The 17,104-nt window shown below is 41.2% G+C and overlaps 1 protein-coding gene across 8 annotated transcripts in view; it reads left to right on the forward strand.

The window, feature by feature from the left end:
- Window positions 1–16,543, forward strand: part of sorbs3 (sorbin and SH3 domain containing 3) — a 34,997-nt gene extending 18,454 nt beyond the window's left edge. For 4 of the 8 annotated variants that reach the window (XM_044025841.1, XM_044025842.1, XM_044025840.1 and 1 more), the window contains 17 exons: window positions 401–537; window positions 684–747; window positions 1,945–1,983; window positions 2,077–2,167; window positions 3,380–3,500; window positions 4,775–4,828; window positions 4,922–5,056; window positions 6,660–6,715; window positions 9,154–9,224; window positions 9,764–9,825; window positions 9,949–9,995; window positions 10,091–10,205; window positions 10,283–10,408; window positions 12,387–12,920; window positions 13,038–13,105; window positions 13,214–13,320; window positions 14,173–16,543. In XM_044025841.1, coding sequence (XP_043881776.1) covers window positions 401–537; window positions 684–747; window positions 1,945–1,983; window positions 2,077–2,167; window positions 3,380–3,500; window positions 4,775–4,828; window positions 4,922–5,056; window positions 6,660–6,715; window positions 9,154–9,224; window positions 9,764–9,825; window positions 9,949–9,995; window positions 10,091–10,205; window positions 10,283–10,408; window positions 12,387–12,920; window positions 13,038–13,105; window positions 13,214–13,320; window positions 14,173–14,234 — 1,889 coding nt within the window. In that variant the 3' untranslated portion in view covers window positions 14,235–16,543. The remainder of the gene's footprint in view (window positions 1–400; window positions 538–683; window positions 748–1,944; window positions 1,984–2,076; window positions 2,168–3,379; window positions 3,501–4,774; window positions 4,829–4,921; window positions 5,057–6,659; window positions 6,716–9,153; window positions 9,225–9,763; window positions 9,826–9,948; window positions 9,996–10,090; window positions 10,206–10,282; window positions 10,409–12,386; window positions 12,921–13,037; window positions 13,106–13,213; window positions 13,321–14,172) is intronic. The other 4 variants (XM_044025845.1, XM_044025847.1, XM_044025843.1 and 1 more) reach the window with 4 other exon arrangements.
- The last annotated feature ends 561 nt before the right edge of the window (window positions 16,544–17,104 follow it).

The following is a 17,104-nucleotide window of genomic DNA, read 5'->3' on the forward strand; positions in this document are numbered from 1 at the left end:
TTTTTTGTTTGTTTTATTTGTGTTATTACATATTAATTTTATTAGTATGACTTTTCTGGCACAATAACATATAAAATAGTCACTAATGTGCACAATTGTGCTTATTTATAAACATACAACTGTTTTTATTTGATTGTTCTGCTTATTATATTCATCATATTTTCTCTTATTCTATTTCTTATTTTACTCATATTTGGCAATTGAACCGCTGTGACAAGTTTAAATCCAATTTGATTTATGGAGCACTTTCATAAACAACGCGGTTACAGTTACATTTAAATCCATAAAGAAGGATAAAGCATTTCAAGTAAAGATGTAAAAAAAACAACTAATAAACTGATTTCATCTGTATTCTGGTGTTATTTCGAGCTATAAACCTTATTAATCCCAGTGTTTCCAGCAGGTGATTTGTCCAACGGCGTCCATGCCTCGTCCACTTTACCACGCAGCTGGACGCCGGCCAGAGAAGAGAGACTCATCAAGTACTCTGGAATCGGTCCAGTGGATGAAACCGGGATGCCCATCGCCTCCAGATCCGTGAGTCGCTTTATCTCAAACACGAGCCTTATTAAATGTTTTTTTACAGCCTTTTTAAATAAAAAACATCTCTTTTATTATGTTTCTTAAAGCCTTGTTCAACAGGTTTGTTTACTTTGTGTTCCTCCCCTCTCCTCTTCCACCAGAGTGTGAACAAGCCCAGAGACTGGTACAAGAGCATGTTCAGACAGATTCACAAGAAGCCAGAGGGTAAGGACGTTCCTCCTCCTCCTCCTCCTCGTCTTCATCCTCCTCCTCTTCTCACACGCTCATGTGCAGGGTGAATTCCTCTCTGTCAGTGTCAGGTCCAACATCAAGCCAACAGATTATTGCAGTATAGAGACATAATGAAAAAGCCTTAATGTCTTAAGTCATTCTGTTTTATGAGTTCTGTCACTAATCCAGCGTCTTATCTCAGCCCTGGGAGAATCCAGCTCCTCGTTTTTCTCACTTACCTGTTGCGTCATAGAAACACATTCCTGGTTATTTGTGTGTGTTTAAGGAGGTTTTTTTGGAGAAATTGTTTCAACTGCCGGCCTCGCTATGATTTGTCAAAGAAGAAAAAGAAGAACAGCACTTCAAAGCACCGAGAATAAAGCTGCGTTCCAACTGGGAGTGACGTTACCCCAGAGTTCACTGCGTTCTACAGTCGATAACAATGGTATCTCACGCACACAAATAGTGTAGCGACATGACTACAGATTAAGATTAAACACAGTACTGTGTAAACAAGTGATTTACTTTGAAACAATTACGACAAATGCTACTAGCGGTAAAAATGGTAGTGTTTGTGTGGTGACGGCCGTCTCGGAATCCTTAACTGGGGAACTTGAGGTTGCTCAGAGTTTTTGACCTCGTAAAAGAAATTCCGATGACACCTGGAATGCACCATAATGTTGATGAGCTAGTGATGATCTGTGGTTTAGTGCAAAACCTGGATTTGATTGGTCGTTTGAAAGAAGCTCTAACCTGAAAAACTACAGCACATGGCTGCTTTTATGAATAATATATGTACACATTTGGACATAGAGGTATGGTGTCATTATAAGGAACTGGTATTGTACAAATAATAGCAACATAACAATATTAGAATCTCATGATACAATAATACCTGGCTAACCTGAGTCCACAGTATGATATATATTATTGTGATATTTAAAGCTGTAGTATGTAACTTACTGTGGTACACAACTGGAAAGAAAGAAGTTTACACAATGAGCAGATACTTGATGTCAGTAAAGATAAAAACATTTATTTATAAAAAAATTTCAATAATTTTACCATGAATAAAAACCTAAAAAAGCTGCCTCGACAGGTTGGGGTGCAAGGAAAAAAATGGGGGACAGAGGAAATACAAGCAGTATACCTGTAATACATTAATTTGTTTACATTTTTCTTTCAAACTAGAATCTGAAATGGAAGAATCCGATCGATGGTTAGCCGAACGTAAGTGAATCCACCAACGTCCCCATTGATGTCCAGTCATTTGTTACATAATCAGTTTAAACTGAAGACGTAAAGATGTGCTCTGATCTGCAGGACTCAGCCGGTTATCTGCCAACACAGACCAAAACAACCACGCAGACGGGAATCTGTTCAGACTGACGCCACACGGAGCTCTACCAGACTGGTGAGTTTTTATGGATTTGATGAAAAAAAGGCTTTAGCGTATCCCAGCATGCACTGGAAACAAGGAACAAGAAGAAGGAATTGACGATGTACAGTTGCTTTCTGGTTTTCAGGAGATGATCAACAGCCAGTGTCTGAAGAAGTTACCAAGAACATTTAGTGACAAATTTTAGAATTTAGCAGAGGCTAGTGCTCTGCTGTTGTCCCGTCACGATGTTAAAATTTAAAGTTCTTTTTCATTTTCATCTAACTACCAAAACACAATGTAAAGTTTTTGATGAATATCGGAAGTTTTCATCCACTAACGTTACCTTACCAAGTCCAAGTTTCCCCTTAGCGACAACTGACCCCTATTACTACATTAGCAACGTAAGCTAGCAGCAGTTTGAGCTTGTTTTCTTATATTTAAGCGACTGAAACGTAAGGAACCTGTTTTTCACCGTGTGAAAGTTCTTAATTAGAACTACGTGACACTTTTGTATTCACCTGCACAAGAACAACATACAGACATATATATTATGTCATGTTTTGTCGTCCAAAGGCCATCACCACATGGCACATTCAGTCAAAGCAACAAAAGGCTAACTGTTCCACCTTCAGGCAGTTTAACAAAGTGTTTTTACACAGTGCTAATTCAAACTATTATTGGATAAATGATTGGAAAACTGACGGGCACGTAACGTTTTCTTCTTTCAAAGCAATAGATGTGATTGACACAGCTGGCAACCAGCTAGCTTAGCTTAGCATAAAGACAAGAAACATCATGAAGTTCCACTTTGTCATTCTTCGTCTCTCATGACTCAGACTTGACATCTCCTGCCCCCTACTGTTCATTTTCATCTATACACCCTCATCAGAGTCTTTAATAAAGTCTAAATTCACACAGTATTGGGAGCAAACACACGGATTCTTTGGAAATTCATTGACGTTTAAAATTATTTTACTGTTCTTCTCTTTATTGCTTGTTATAGCGTACACACCCATGTGCATTTACAGCGTCTTTTATCTGATAGTGAGCGTCGGTGACGTCTTCAGCTGAATACCTTAAAGAAGTCAGGCCAAGAGCAGTGGAGGGAAAAACGTGTGGGAGTCGGGACAAGTTTGGATTTGTTGTTACAGGCACTCACAATGAAGCCGTGATTAAGTTGCTGTCCATGCTCTGTCTGTGTGTGTCTGTGTGTGTGTGTGTGTGTGTTGGGGTGTTGTGTTTCAGGAGTGAGGACGTAGATAAGCTGTCAGACCTGGGAAAGCAGCCGACTCAGCCGAGGAGCATATTCGACTTTGAACCAGGAAAGAGCAGCAGCGGAGGCGGCGGCAGCAGTAGCAGCACTCAGGTACGACCTCAATCTGCAGAGGAGAAACGTTAATCTGTGGGATTCTTTGACCCCAGCTTTAATTCCTCGGCTTTGCTTGTTTGTATAGTTGTTGTTTTTGGCTCGGATCACAGGAGTTTCCCCATGTGTGAATCTCCAGAGCAGGTTTACAGGATCGGCATACCTCATACCTGCTGCTTTCCACCAGGTTTATTCACTTCTTTTATTACTTTTTCTTCAAGGTTATCTTTTCTAGTCAGTGATGCAAGCCAGTTATTTGTTCAGCCTGGTTTTCTGTATATGCTGACGATTCTACTGTGTATGATGGGATTGCTACTGAATTGCTACTGAAGCTCTATGATGCACTGTAAAAACATATTATGAGAGCAAGTGCATTACCATTTTGGTCGATTAAACGGGAAAATATGATCCACTACAGACTCATATCTCATTCTGCTTCTCTCTTGATCAAGACATTTTTGAGAGGGTTTGTGAGGCTTTTTTCAGGTTTGGTAATCACAGATGTCACACAGAGACGAGCAACCATTCACTCCTACAGTCAGTTTAAAGTGTCCACTTAATCTAGTAATCCCCAATCTGCATGTTTTTGGACTGTGGAAGGAAGTTGGAGTACCTGGATAGATCCCACATGCACACAGGGAGATTATGCAAAGTCTTGCCCTTGTTTGAACCGGGATCCAAACTGACGACCTTCTTGCTGTGCCAGTTACTGTACCACTGTGGCTTTGTGTGTGTGTGTGTGTTTTTAATGGCCTTTACATCATTGTCCCAGATCTGTTGCACGCTATGCCTTGTGTCTACACATGTAGAGCAAAGGAATCTTTGTCCCCCGCCTCCCAACAGAAGCCGAAGTGTCTTGTGATGTGTATTATGGTGTTAACCTCTTGTGCAGTATAATGGCTCACAGCATGGGAACTTATTCAATTTTCTCTTTATGACGGCGGTCGGTGTTCTATCCCCGGAACAGCGTTTTAAGAAAAGCAGCAGTGCACAAAGACCATATCTGGTGCTGGAGCTGGGATTTTAGTGAGGACGGCGTCCAACTGAGGGGACGGATTTGGCATCCAGAGAGACATTCAGTTAATGTTTTACCAAAGAGTGTCTGTGACTCCTTTTTCCTTTTAAAGTAATGCATCTTGAATGTGTGTTTTTTTACCCTCCAGAAAAGGTGAAAGTGAACTAAACTCTCTTAATTTGTGATGTTTTGTTAGAAAATATGCACTCCAACTTCATGAAAACAGAAACTTATCCTGTGTTTTTTTTTCTGTCTTTAGACGTATTTATCTCCGAAGACACAGCCCGAGAAACCAAAGTCCCCCTCACTGGAGGTGAGCATCTCCATTTTCTGTCATCCAAAGAGGACTGTGTGTGTTATGCTGTGTTAACTTTGCCCTTCCAACCCCGTCGTTGCTCTGGCTCAGGCCAGTCTGGTCTCTGAGCTGAGTCGCTTCGAGGCTGAGCTGGACTCGGAGATCCAGGGTCTGGAGAGGAGACTTTCCCAGAAGCAGCATCAGCAACAGCATCAGCAGCAGCCGCAGCATCGAGGCCGGGGTGAGGTACTGAGCCCTCCCCTCCTGACTCTCTCTGCCGAAGCATCTCCTCCAATCTACCAGAATCTCACCTTCACTCCCACAACCTTCCCCACCCCATAAAGGCTGCGTGACAGGCTATTTTCATACGGCAATGTTTTCATTTAAAAACGCATAAATTCTGTCCACATTAACCAAAGTTTTTAGTCTGTTTAAGAGTTATTTTCTTATAAAAACTTCCAGGGCTCAGTTTCACGTCCATGATTATTCATTGTTATTTCTCATTGTACTAAATAAAATACACATCGTAAAATACACAATGTAACAAATAGAAGCAAACCCTTAGATAAACCCTTAAATCCTTAAAAAAGTATGGACATACAGTAAAACACGCAACACAGTAACGGACAAACACACAGTGTCTTCGCGGGGATGCAACGATTAATGATTTACTGAATTAATCATTAACTATTTTGATATTCATTCAGTTTCAGTGTTGTTTTTAATAGTTAAAAGAAGTTTCCAGGTTTTTCAGCTCCTTAAATGTGAATATGCTCTCGTTTCTTTGCTCCATATGACAAAGAAATCATTGAAACTGAATACATGTTAGTTTGTGGACAAAATATTTAAGAATATCATCATTTCAAGTTTTTGGGAAACACTGATCATCATTTTCCAACATTATCTGACATTTTAGGGATCAATTTGATCAATTAATCAAGAAAATAATTCACAGATTAACTGATTATATATAAAAAAAATAATTGTTATACCACACACATGCATAGTATAACTGAATAAACACGTTATTTATGTTTTATGTCACCGATCACTGAAACTGAGCTAAACTCAGATCGTTTCTATCTGAAAATGCAGTTTTTGAATGACAACATGGCTAATTATGGACGTAGCCTCAGTGTGACCCCCCCCTCTGCTTGCTCCCTTTGACCACGTATGGTACCTGGATGACCTGTAGTCCACGATGTCGCCTGCCTGCCTTACGCTCGGATTGACCTGCTCTGTTAATCACCCGCCTGCAAACGACCCCGCCCCCTTCACCCACTGGCTGCCGAAAAAAAAAGGACAAACTTTTCAAATCCCAGTTTTCTTTCTAAGGTCCAGTGTGTAAGAATTAGTGCCATCTAATGGTGAGAATGCAGATTGCAACAGGAAGCAAGGCCCGTGCCCCAAGTACAAATAAAAGGCTTAGTCGAAGGCTAAAGGGATTATATGCTTATACAAACATATTCATTGGTAATGTATAACATTTTGTGGCAATAAAGCTTCATAAATGTTACACCCTGGACCTTTAACAAATCATATTTTGTTTTGAACTTATTTTCAAGAGAGGCTTTTGCTGTAATCCTGACTTTAAAATTGATTCTCATGCTGCTGTGATTAATTAAGCTTCACAGGCTTTTAATTTGACTGAAATTTCACCGGCAGCCCAGACAGATCATGAGTGGTGCTGTGTGTAGCTCGAGGAGAATAGGACCCTGGGGATTTCTTCTGCTGCTCCTTTGGGAGTGGTCAGCACCTCCACTTTGTCTGAGTTGTTGTGAGATTTCCTCCTCCGAGCTGTGCGTTTACAAGAACACGGCTGCTGTTTAACGCTCACTCTGTTCTGCAGGAGGCCAGAGGCAGAGATCCAGCAGCTGCTCCAAAGACTGGAACTGCAAACTACAGGTCAGTGACGTCTTAGAGCGGAAGTGATGATTTGTAAGTTGTTTTAACTGCTTTTTATGATTTAAAATGGAGTTTTCTAACAAAAGAACTTGGATTAGAAGCCTTTTATTTCCTGCATCATAATGTAACTGACGTGACAGAGATCTATGATGAAGCAGTGATTGAAAATACATTACTATTGGGTCTAATGTGTGTGGATAACACACATACAGGCGTCTATAAACATATAATGCTTGCATTTCGGATAATGCTATAAAAAAGCTTAAAATCACAACTGTATTTCTTTCACAACAAATAACTACCTGACTGAGTAGTTTGATTATTAGACGGAGAAATAAAAACAAGTTGTAAAATGAAAACTTCTCCACTTGGGCCTCACTTATTTTAAAACGTACATTTTTGAATTATTCTGCTATTACAAAATCCAATTTGTATGTATTTATATTCATACAGTATGTAGCTGTAGGGAACTGGAAAAAGCTTGAACAGTGACAGTGTTTGAATAATTAGTTTGAACCCTGTAACAATAACTACATTTTAATCATGTTGTTGATGGAGATGTTTAGCAGTGTGAAAGTGGTTTTATGTCATTGTGCAGTCCCAGGTCAGTCATATAACAGACCTCTGAACACAACACTCACAGCGTCCTTAATCTTCTTTGATATTGCTTCATCAAGCAGAAGAAATTGCCCAATTGCTTCCTGCTTTAATAAAGAAGCATTGTGATAATACTTTGCAGGTTGTTTACGTGTTACTCGATCGGGTGACAGACACTTGTTAGGAAGCTGGTGAACTTTAACAAGCTCAAGTACTTGTCGGTAGTGTTTGCTACTTCAAACGGGGGAGACAACATTCCACATTTCCCACCACGTGTGTGAGGCATTTTCTGCTGGACTCGGCTCAGTTGATCTCCTAGGTTTCGACCTCTCTGGTTGAGAAGGAGGAGCGGCTTTTTCTTTACAGTCTGCTGGAGACATATGGAACCAGAGGAACACCCAGCGAGTACAAACCTCCACTAAAGCCACACAGTTTCCCCACATTTTTAAAACACTCCCCTCTCTCACAAGCTTCACAATTGTTCTGAATGCAGATCCTGGTCACCAACATCTCATCTTTTATTTCTTGGGCCATAACCTACATCCCCAAAATATCACATCCAAATCTCTCTTTTACTTTTCAAGTTATGCTGGTCACAAGACAGACAAACAAACAGCTACACATGGCCAAAAACATAACCTACTTAGTGGATTAGTGATGTCCAAAACAAGAAACTGATGACAGTCCATATTTACAGTTGCCCGTTGTCCAGGCAAGATTTTCGACACTGGAAATATGCAAATAAGTTTGGAGGACGCAGCTGGCAGGAAGCTTCGAGTTATTGTTTAATTCTTAATCCAGAAATGACTTGGCTCCTGATTGTGCTCATGAATACAGGTTGTCACAGCTGTGGAGAAAACGTCAGCCCCACAAACTTGATCCAATACAGAGCAGCATGAGTCCCAGCACGTTCTTTTTTAACTGTTTAATTCCTATCTTAGTGTATGAAAACCAGCAGCTGCAAACAGGTGTGCTATACGTACATCTGCAGGAAAACCACAAACACACGACACAAAAGATGGTTACTACATCAGACCCAATTGAAGGATTGTTCCAGGATGTAGAATCCTTCAAATTCTGCCAAAACCCTTTGTCTTTCGTACCCACAAACCTTCGCATTCTCATGTTTTACTGGGCTTTTTAAAATGACCGGCAACCCCAAATAAGTGCTGCCACTGAATATGTCTTCTGGCTTCACTTTTTGAATGACAGATACAGGCTGCTGCCACCTGTTGGCAAGAAAAATGACTGCACATAATGTTGGAAGTAACTGGAAGTGACATCACCTCCGAGTTGGCTGCGTTCCAATTGAAGTTGGGAAAAAAACACGAGTGCAAACGTCATTGTTAGCCATTTTTAGCCATACCCTGTCGCTAACAACCTGGGATTTTGCACATAAAAAATATCTTGGAAGCTTGAGTTGGGGTTTGTTAGTTTGCTTTGACTTTCAGAATTTAGAAATCCAACTTTAGGGGGTGTTCCAGTTGAAACTTCCAACTAGGAACTAGGAAATTTCGGCCAACTGCAACACACCATGTATGAAGGTTAGCTGACGTCTCTTGTTAGCATGAACAGCAGCTAATATGCCAAGTTCTTGTTTACAAGCTAACGTTTCAAGAGCAACTGGTAACATCAACCGGTTAATCAACCAATGATGCACACACTTTTTAGCCTGTTCCATTTTAGACTTACCACGTTTCTATAGAACCTGACTTCAGGTTGAGATCAACTCTACTCAGGAACTATGTTTGACTTTGAGAAGCAACAGCTTTACAGATGTGCTTGTCTGTCCTTTGTTGTCATTAGAAACCCTTCCGTCTCAATTTGTTCTGCTTTTTCAGCAATTTTTCAGCCCCAAAGCAGCCTGTGCATCGCTCTGTTGGCACATCACTGACTTCTGCTCCCACCTATGGTAAGGAAAGAGTTTTCTACCTTTTTTTTCTTCCAATAACTCTTAATGCATACAGTGATTTGCCCATCCACTTTGCCTTTGACAATGATTTTTAATACGAATTTAGACCTTTTTTAAACTATAACACACTTTCAGTGAGTAAGCCACCATCAAACTTCTGATGAAATCTTGTGGTAATCTAATGTATTCTGATAGTCTTGTGCGCGTCTTTTATTGCCTTGGATGTTTTCTGCTCTGGTGTTTCACATCAGGCTAATGTGAGCATGGAAAGCCTCTGCACATATTTCCTATAGAAACAGAAGCGGCTGCAGATGGGTGGGGAGGAAGCCCACAAAAATAGGAAGTGAGACTCAAAAGACCTGATTAAAGATTAGCTTTGTCCAATTGTTTTTCCTTGGAAACTCAAAATCCCTTTTGAACTTCAGTAGCGCAGTTGTCAAGGCTGTGATTGCTTTCACAGAATCATTCAAAAACAACATGCTATACAAAGCAGGCATGTTTTAGACTCATACCGCTGTGCCTTTACCGTGTTCCCACAGTAGAGCGTCTTTCCCCCGCCCATGACACCATGGAGCTTCCAGTTAAGAAAGAGGAGAAAAAGGTACGTCTCTCTGACTTTCCTGGAAAATCTTTTAAAATTCAATTTCTTTGGCATTTTGTTTTTGTGATCTGAATACTTTCCTAATTGTTAAAAAATGGTCAACAAATTTGCTCTTTATTACAGATGAAAGCAGCGAGAGCCAAGTTCAATTTCAAGGCTCAGTCGCCCAAGTGAGGAACATGAGGAGCTTATAATCATTAAGTTATAGCAAATTGGGTTTAAAGCAGCATTGTATCTGAGAAAATGATCTTTATCATCTCCCCAGGGAGCTCACACTGCAGAAAGGAGACATTGTTTACATCCACAGGAAGGTTGATGCCAACTGGTTTGAAGGAGAACATCACGGAAGAGCTGGGATATTCCCCACATCTTATGTAGAGGTGAGACATTTCCTGTCCCTCTCCTCATGTGATTATTATCTAAGACTAAGACCTCTTATTTCATTTTGTCTTCAAAGGTTCTTGCTCCTACAGAGAAGCCGACACCTATAAAGTCTCCCACTCTGCAGGTGCTGGACTACGGGGAAGCTGTAGCTCTTTATAACTTCAACGCTGATCTACCAGTTGAACTGTCCTTTCGTAAAGTAAGTGAGCTCAATCGTTTAACGTTGACAGAACTAGCTAAACACTGGCGCAGCAGCAAAGATGACGTAAAAAAAGTATTTGAGGGTGTTTCAGTCAGGCTTTGGGCCCCTTTTCTCCAATGAAGGACAATATTATCGCTTCTGCATACCGAGACATCTTGGACAATGCTATGCTACCAACATTGTGGCAACAGTTTGAGGAAGTCCCTTTTCTATTCTAACATGACTGTGTCCCAGTGCACAAAGCAAGGACTATAAAGACATGGTTTGAGTGGAAGAACTTGACTGGCCAGCATAGAACCCTGACTTCAACCCCATTCGAGCACCTTTGGGATGAACTGGAACACTGAATACATCATAACCCTGTTGGTGCAATGGTCAGGCCTCCCAATACTTTAGTCCATAAAGTGCCTCCTCTAGGCTACGAAGGCTAACTTGCACGTTAGCTTAGCACCAGATGGAGAAACAGAGGGTTGCTAGCTTATCTCTGTGAAAAAGAAGAAAAAAAAATCTAAGATAGGTCTAGTAGTCTGGTTTCCATAATAATAATTTGCAAATTCTTAACTTTTGGATAGAAAAAAACATATTTCTGTGTGTTTTCCTTCACTGCTGTTAAGCTAACACTGAGAGTTAGCTGACTATAAGCAGAGATAAGCAGTAGGCGGTAGCTACAGTTATTAAAGTGTGGGTCACTAGAGCAGGAATTTGAAATGTTATTGTATTGACAATGTATGAAAGGGAGGAGCCTTGGCTGAGGTTTTTATTCTCCCTGCTTTCTCTAGTTGTTTCCTATTAGCATGTGGGCAGTTGCCAGCGCGTGCTCCTGCGCTCTGTGTTGTGTGCGTCAAACGTGACCTGATGTGGCTTTAAGTCCAGCCACATGATTGTTTAATGCTGCTCTACTCCCTTGTTTGTGTTGACTGTCAAAAAACACATGCAATGATTTCTCTTGATGTTAAGTATCAACACTGTCTGGCCAAAGATTTGTTTTGTTGGACGTCTTTCAGCTTTGATTACGAGACGCGTTCACTGTGGCATTTTTGCCAAAATCTGAGCTTTTATGATTTAGTGTATTTGCTGTATGAAGTCTTCTCCAGCGCATTCCCAGGGATTATCAATGTGGACTCTGTGGTGGCCAATCCATGTGTGAAAATGATGACTCACGTTCTCTGAATCACTCTCTCACAATTGGAGCCTGATTGATGAATCCTGGCATTGTCATCTTAAAATAAGCCTGAAAAACCTGCTCATTCAGTGTATTTAGGTGATCAGCTGACCTTAACCTTTGGGTCACATAACATCACTGAACCCAGACCTGACCTAGTGAAGCAACCACAGATCATAACACAAGCTTGTCAGCAGAATATATAGTATGTGACTTTTTTTTTGTTGTATAAGAGTGTTCGGGCAAAAATATTTTCCATGGAGCTTGCACACCTATAATATTTTGAAAATAATATTTGACAATCAGCCTTGAGGGCCACACGGTGGTGTAGTGGTTAGCACTCTCGCCTTGCAGCGAGAAGACCCGGGTTCGAGCCCCGGTTGGAACAAGGGCCTTTCTGCATGGAGTTTGCATGTTCTCCCCGTGTGTGCGTGGGTTCTCTCCGGGTTCTCCGGCTTCCTCCCACAGTCCAAAAACATGCAATGTGGGGATTAGGTGAATTGGACACTCTAAATTGACCATAGGAGTGAGTGTGAGAGTGAATGGTTGTTTGTCTCTAGCTGTGTGTGGCCCTGCGATGGACTGGCGAACTGTCCAGGGTGTACCCCGCCTATCGCCCGATGTAGCTGAGATTGGCACAGCACCCCCCGCGACCCTCTGGTGGAGGATAAAGCAGTTAGATGATGACTGACTGACTGAATCAGCCTTGACTGTGCATTTCTTTCAAGGAAAAGCTGTTGTACAATAATATCATTGCATTGCAGCCCTACTACAAATATTTAAACTGCTAAAGCTGTTTTAATTCTTCCTCAGGGTGAAGTGATCAGCATAAGCAGGCGTGTTGATGACAAGTGGTTGGAGGGCAGGATCTCGGGGACGAGCCGGAGCGGCATCTTCCCAGCCACATACGTCCAGGTCAACAAGATGCCTCGCACCAGATACTCCTCCTCTGACGACTACTCACCCATGTCCCCCACGTCGCCCGGTCCCCAGAGTCCGGGCCGTCCACTCCACTCACCCTGTCCACGCTCACCCTTCACCCCCACGTCCCTCAGCCCCAGATCTGAGCACTCCCCACTGAAGCCGTCTTCACCCGCACCGTACGGCAGCCCACTCTCACAGTCGCGCTCCCCCACACTGACAGCCAACGACACGGCCTACCTGTGGCCCCAGAGCCCGCACAAAACGACGTCACCCACCACCCACCAGAACAGCCACTGGTCTGGGACTCACTCTCCCAAACAGAACTCCACAGCTCGAGCCGTTTCACCGTCCACTCAGTCAGCGTCTGCACACAGAGCAGGAGGCGCCGCGGAGAACACTTCCAGACACACTGATCCCTCACAGGTCCGCTCTCTCCCGCTGCATGTCCTCACCCGTGCTCCCACTGTTTGTGTTGACAGGAATGTGCTTCGTCATTAATCACTTCATAAAGCCTGACATGAGGTTTTTATGTATTTTTAGGGTGCTCCGTCTAATCCACACGTCAACTCCCAGCCACAAACTGGTGCAACAGTGGGCCAGCGCCAACCGTACGTCATCAGATTGAAATGTTGTTGTTATTTTTCTCCACCATATACGGCAGTGTTTCTGCAGCTCTGTTAATTTGTCTGTAATATTTTTCATATTCTCAATTTTAGGTACAAGGCCGTTTACAACTACAAACCACAGAATTCAGATGAGCTGGAGCTCAGAGAAGGAGACATTGTACAAGTGATGGAGAAATGTGACGATGGCTGGTTTGTAGGTAAGAATGAATGAACTCTATTATCAAATAAAAAACAACAACAACGGACTATGTACAGTTTGGTTTGGGGCTTTTATTTGAAGCTGGGGTGTGTAAATTTTGCCTCTGTTTGGTCTTCATGAATAGAAATCAGAAGTCAGTGCCACTTCAAAAAATGGGCGGTATCCCTTTAACACAGGGGTCTCAAACTCAAATGACCTTGGGGCCACTGAGCGTCTAGTTTGGCCAGTAGGGGGCCGGTAAAGTTAAAAACTTTAAAAGAGGAAAAACTATTCACTAGCTAAAATATATCTCAGAATATTTCACAGAATTTCAAAATAAAAGTGTCTGTGTTGACAAGGGACAATAATATAGAGTTCATGATAAAAATATATTTATGATGTGAAATTTATCTAATACTAAAAAACAAAAGAAAAAACTTGGGTCACGTGAAATGGGGCTGGAGGGCCACATGTGGCCCACAGGCCATAGGTTTGGAAACCTCTGCTTTCACATGTCACCATCATCCAAAATAATTTATTAAGATTTGGTGAGGACTGTATAAATGTGATACTCATGAAACCTTTCTAGTCTTGTATGAAGCCTTGACAGTTCGTTTTTTTTTAATGTATAACATTGGATTTTAATTAAATTTACACTACAAAAAATTGTTCAAGATGGGAACCTCTAAATTATTTAAACAATTTAAATAAAAATCAACAAAAAGTGAGGTATTTCTTCCTTGTACTCAATATCAAAACCTCTCAGTGTCAGTTCTCCCTCTAGTGGACATCATGAAATACTGCATTGCTTTAGGATGTATTTATTTGTGTTGTTTGGCTCCAGCGTGTGTTCTCTCTCTCTCCTCTGTAGGTACGTCAGAGAGGACTCGTGCTTTTGGAACTTTTCCCGGAAATTACGTGGCACCAGTTTGACTCCCGCACGTCCCTTCACTCACCCGCATCTGTCTGGACTCAAAACGAGCCCCGAGTTCTCGCTTCAGTTCACTCTGACAGAAACAGCTTTGACACCCCTGCAGCATTTGGGTCGTTCCATTAGCCGCCACACTCCACAGCCCGGTTTGGTCCAAACCCTGCATGTTTCCTCTGTTTCCCAGAAGTGAGGTGAAGACAGGGGCACTGTGTGTGGTTTCTCACTTCCCTGCATGAGTGTGTGTTGCACTGAGACTCAGAGAGTGTTTTCGCACACACACACACACACACACACACACACAGGAAAGAATGAATGCTGATGATACTGTTTCACATGCAAAGAATGGTCTTTTTTGTTCCACAGCTATTTGCAGCTGCAGGAAAATTTGCATTCTTTGCCTCTGAACAGCACAGATGTCCACTTCTGATGTCCCCACAATGCCGCCACCAACCACTGCTGTCGAATGTGAATGAGGATGGTACACACAATCCCCCCGCCCCAAGCATTTGTTGAATCACTAATTTCTTTTTCCTTTTTCAAATTATCTCCTCCAGATTTCCATTCCGATCTCTGAAAAAAACAAATCCCTGGGCAAATTTGTGGAAACAACATGAACCTCTGTAGAAGTGTGCTCAGCAGCACAGTAAGGGCTCGGACATGTCAAGATAAGTTTACCGCCTTTTAAAAAGGGGCTTTGCAGAAGAGCGAATGTAGTTAATGCATGTTTATAAAATGTGTTCATTATATCTAGACTGTTTGGCTTTGTTGTGTGTGTGTGATGTTTGTCCCTCAAGTCATGCAGATGATTTGCCAAAGGTGAAAGTAAAGAGACAGATTGTGTCCTAGGGCTGTCACTTTTAACAAAAATTAGGTTTGAACGAATATTTCATGACGCACTGTTCCTTTGGAGTGTTCCCCCATACACACACACAACTCATTGTCTACCGCTTTATCTTCCAAACGAGGGTCACAAGGGGAGGAGCCAATCCCAACTGACATATGGCGAAAGGCGGGGTCACACCCTGGATAGTGTCCAATTAACCTCTGCATCTATTTGGACTGTGGGAGGAAACCGGAGAACCCAAAGAATACCTACTCGCATACACACACACAGGATTCAGACCAGCAACCTTCTTGCTGTGAGGCAACAGTGGTAGCCACTCGACCACCTTTGACCACACACACATTCACGCAAACATGACATTATTTATTATTACTTTTACTACTCGTTTATGAAGTCACAAGAACCTCACTCGGTTGGAGCTAACAGCTAAGCTAACAGTGAGTCAGCAGATTTTTTGGCTAATTTGCTGCGGTGTAGAACCTGAGACACTTAGACACACAGTTTACTTTTAAAAAGACATAATTGTCCTCCATTTTTACAGAGGAACCAGTCGTGACGTCACTAATTGTACTTCAGCACCTTGAGATTTACAGATTAGCTTGCGCCATGTTGACGTTAAGACAGACGTGTCTTAATAGCATAGTAGCTGTCAAGTCCACTCATATGTGCTGTATTTTATCCTCTTTTTTAACTCTAAGTGGGAACAAAATTAACAAAATTGACATTATGTTTTGATTGAAGATTGAAGACATTTTTAATGATGCTGTACATCAACTGGGAAGAAGGCTAATTTTCTTTTCGCAAACAGAGGGGGCGCCCCCTGGTGACTAATCAGTATATGGTTACTTTCGTGTTGGAAACTGGACAACTGTTTTTTTTACATTACATTTGAAGTTTGAAATGTCCCCCCTAAGTTTGAACAAATATCCAACATAAAAAGTAAAAAGTGACAGCCCTATTCTGCTCTGTGCTCTAAAGGAAGTTGTTCTGAAATGCAGCTTCAGGCTTTTGTCAGTCCTACATTATTATCTGTGTTGAACAGCTAAAGATAAATGTATGCCTCCACAGCAATTATGTGTATGGTATATTTTTTAAAAGCAATGCTTTATGTGCTAAATCTATATTTTTGCAAAATTCTACACTGAACCATCCCAGCACTCTTGTGTTTCTGCTCCGTTTTGCTGCCACTGGTTTTACATTGTTTACCTCTGCTGCCCAGAGAGTTACCTTTGTCACTTTGAACAACAACAACGAAAAAAACAGTATTCAGAAGAACACTCGTGCTCGTGCCAGCGCCGCCTTCAAGGAATGTTATCTCTCTTCGTCGTCATGAAGTCAGTTTGTTTTGATTTATTCATGATTTCACTGTAAAAAAAGAAAGAAAAGACAAATCATATTTAGACAAAAATATGAGATGATTGTACAGACTGTAACATGTATCCAATTAAAAGTATAATATATTTGCTTTTTAAGAAAATGTATCTCACGTGTATGGTACGCACCTTTTTTTTTTAAAGCAATTAGACATTACAGAGTGATTCTGAAGAAACCTTTGTGCTCTTGTATGTGTGTTTTTTTTATCCCCCCCATATTAATTCAACACTAACAACAGGCCTTTTAATTGTTCCACAGCCACACAGAAACTTGTAATTCACTTTGTCTACTCCTAAACCACATTTTCTTTACCTTAGTGCAAAACACCACAAGGTCAATTAAATAAAGAAAGAAGAAGTGATACTGATAAAAAAAAAACTACAATAGGAGTAAAAAGGGAATTCTATTAGATTTTTGAGATAAAATAATCCTTTCTATCACCTGATGATGGTGATATTTTCAGTCTTACAGCTGCACAAATAGTTAAAAATAAAGGTAATAAATACTAAACACAATACATAAAGTATACAACATATAGTAATATATAAAACAAATTACAGTACCAATATAATAATATGTACAGGGAAAACAGTGTTTGCCACACATTTTTGTTACTGCTATATATGTATATAAATACAATAGATACAAATATGC

This window comes from Solea senegalensis, linkage group LG5 (genome assembly GCF_019176455.1).
Source record: "Solea senegalensis isolate Sse05_10M linkage group LG5, IFAPA_SoseM_1, whole genome shotgun sequence".
In the NCBI taxonomy this organism is placed as follows: domain Eukaryota; kingdom Metazoa; phylum Chordata; class Actinopteri; order Pleuronectiformes; family Soleidae; genus Solea; species Solea senegalensis.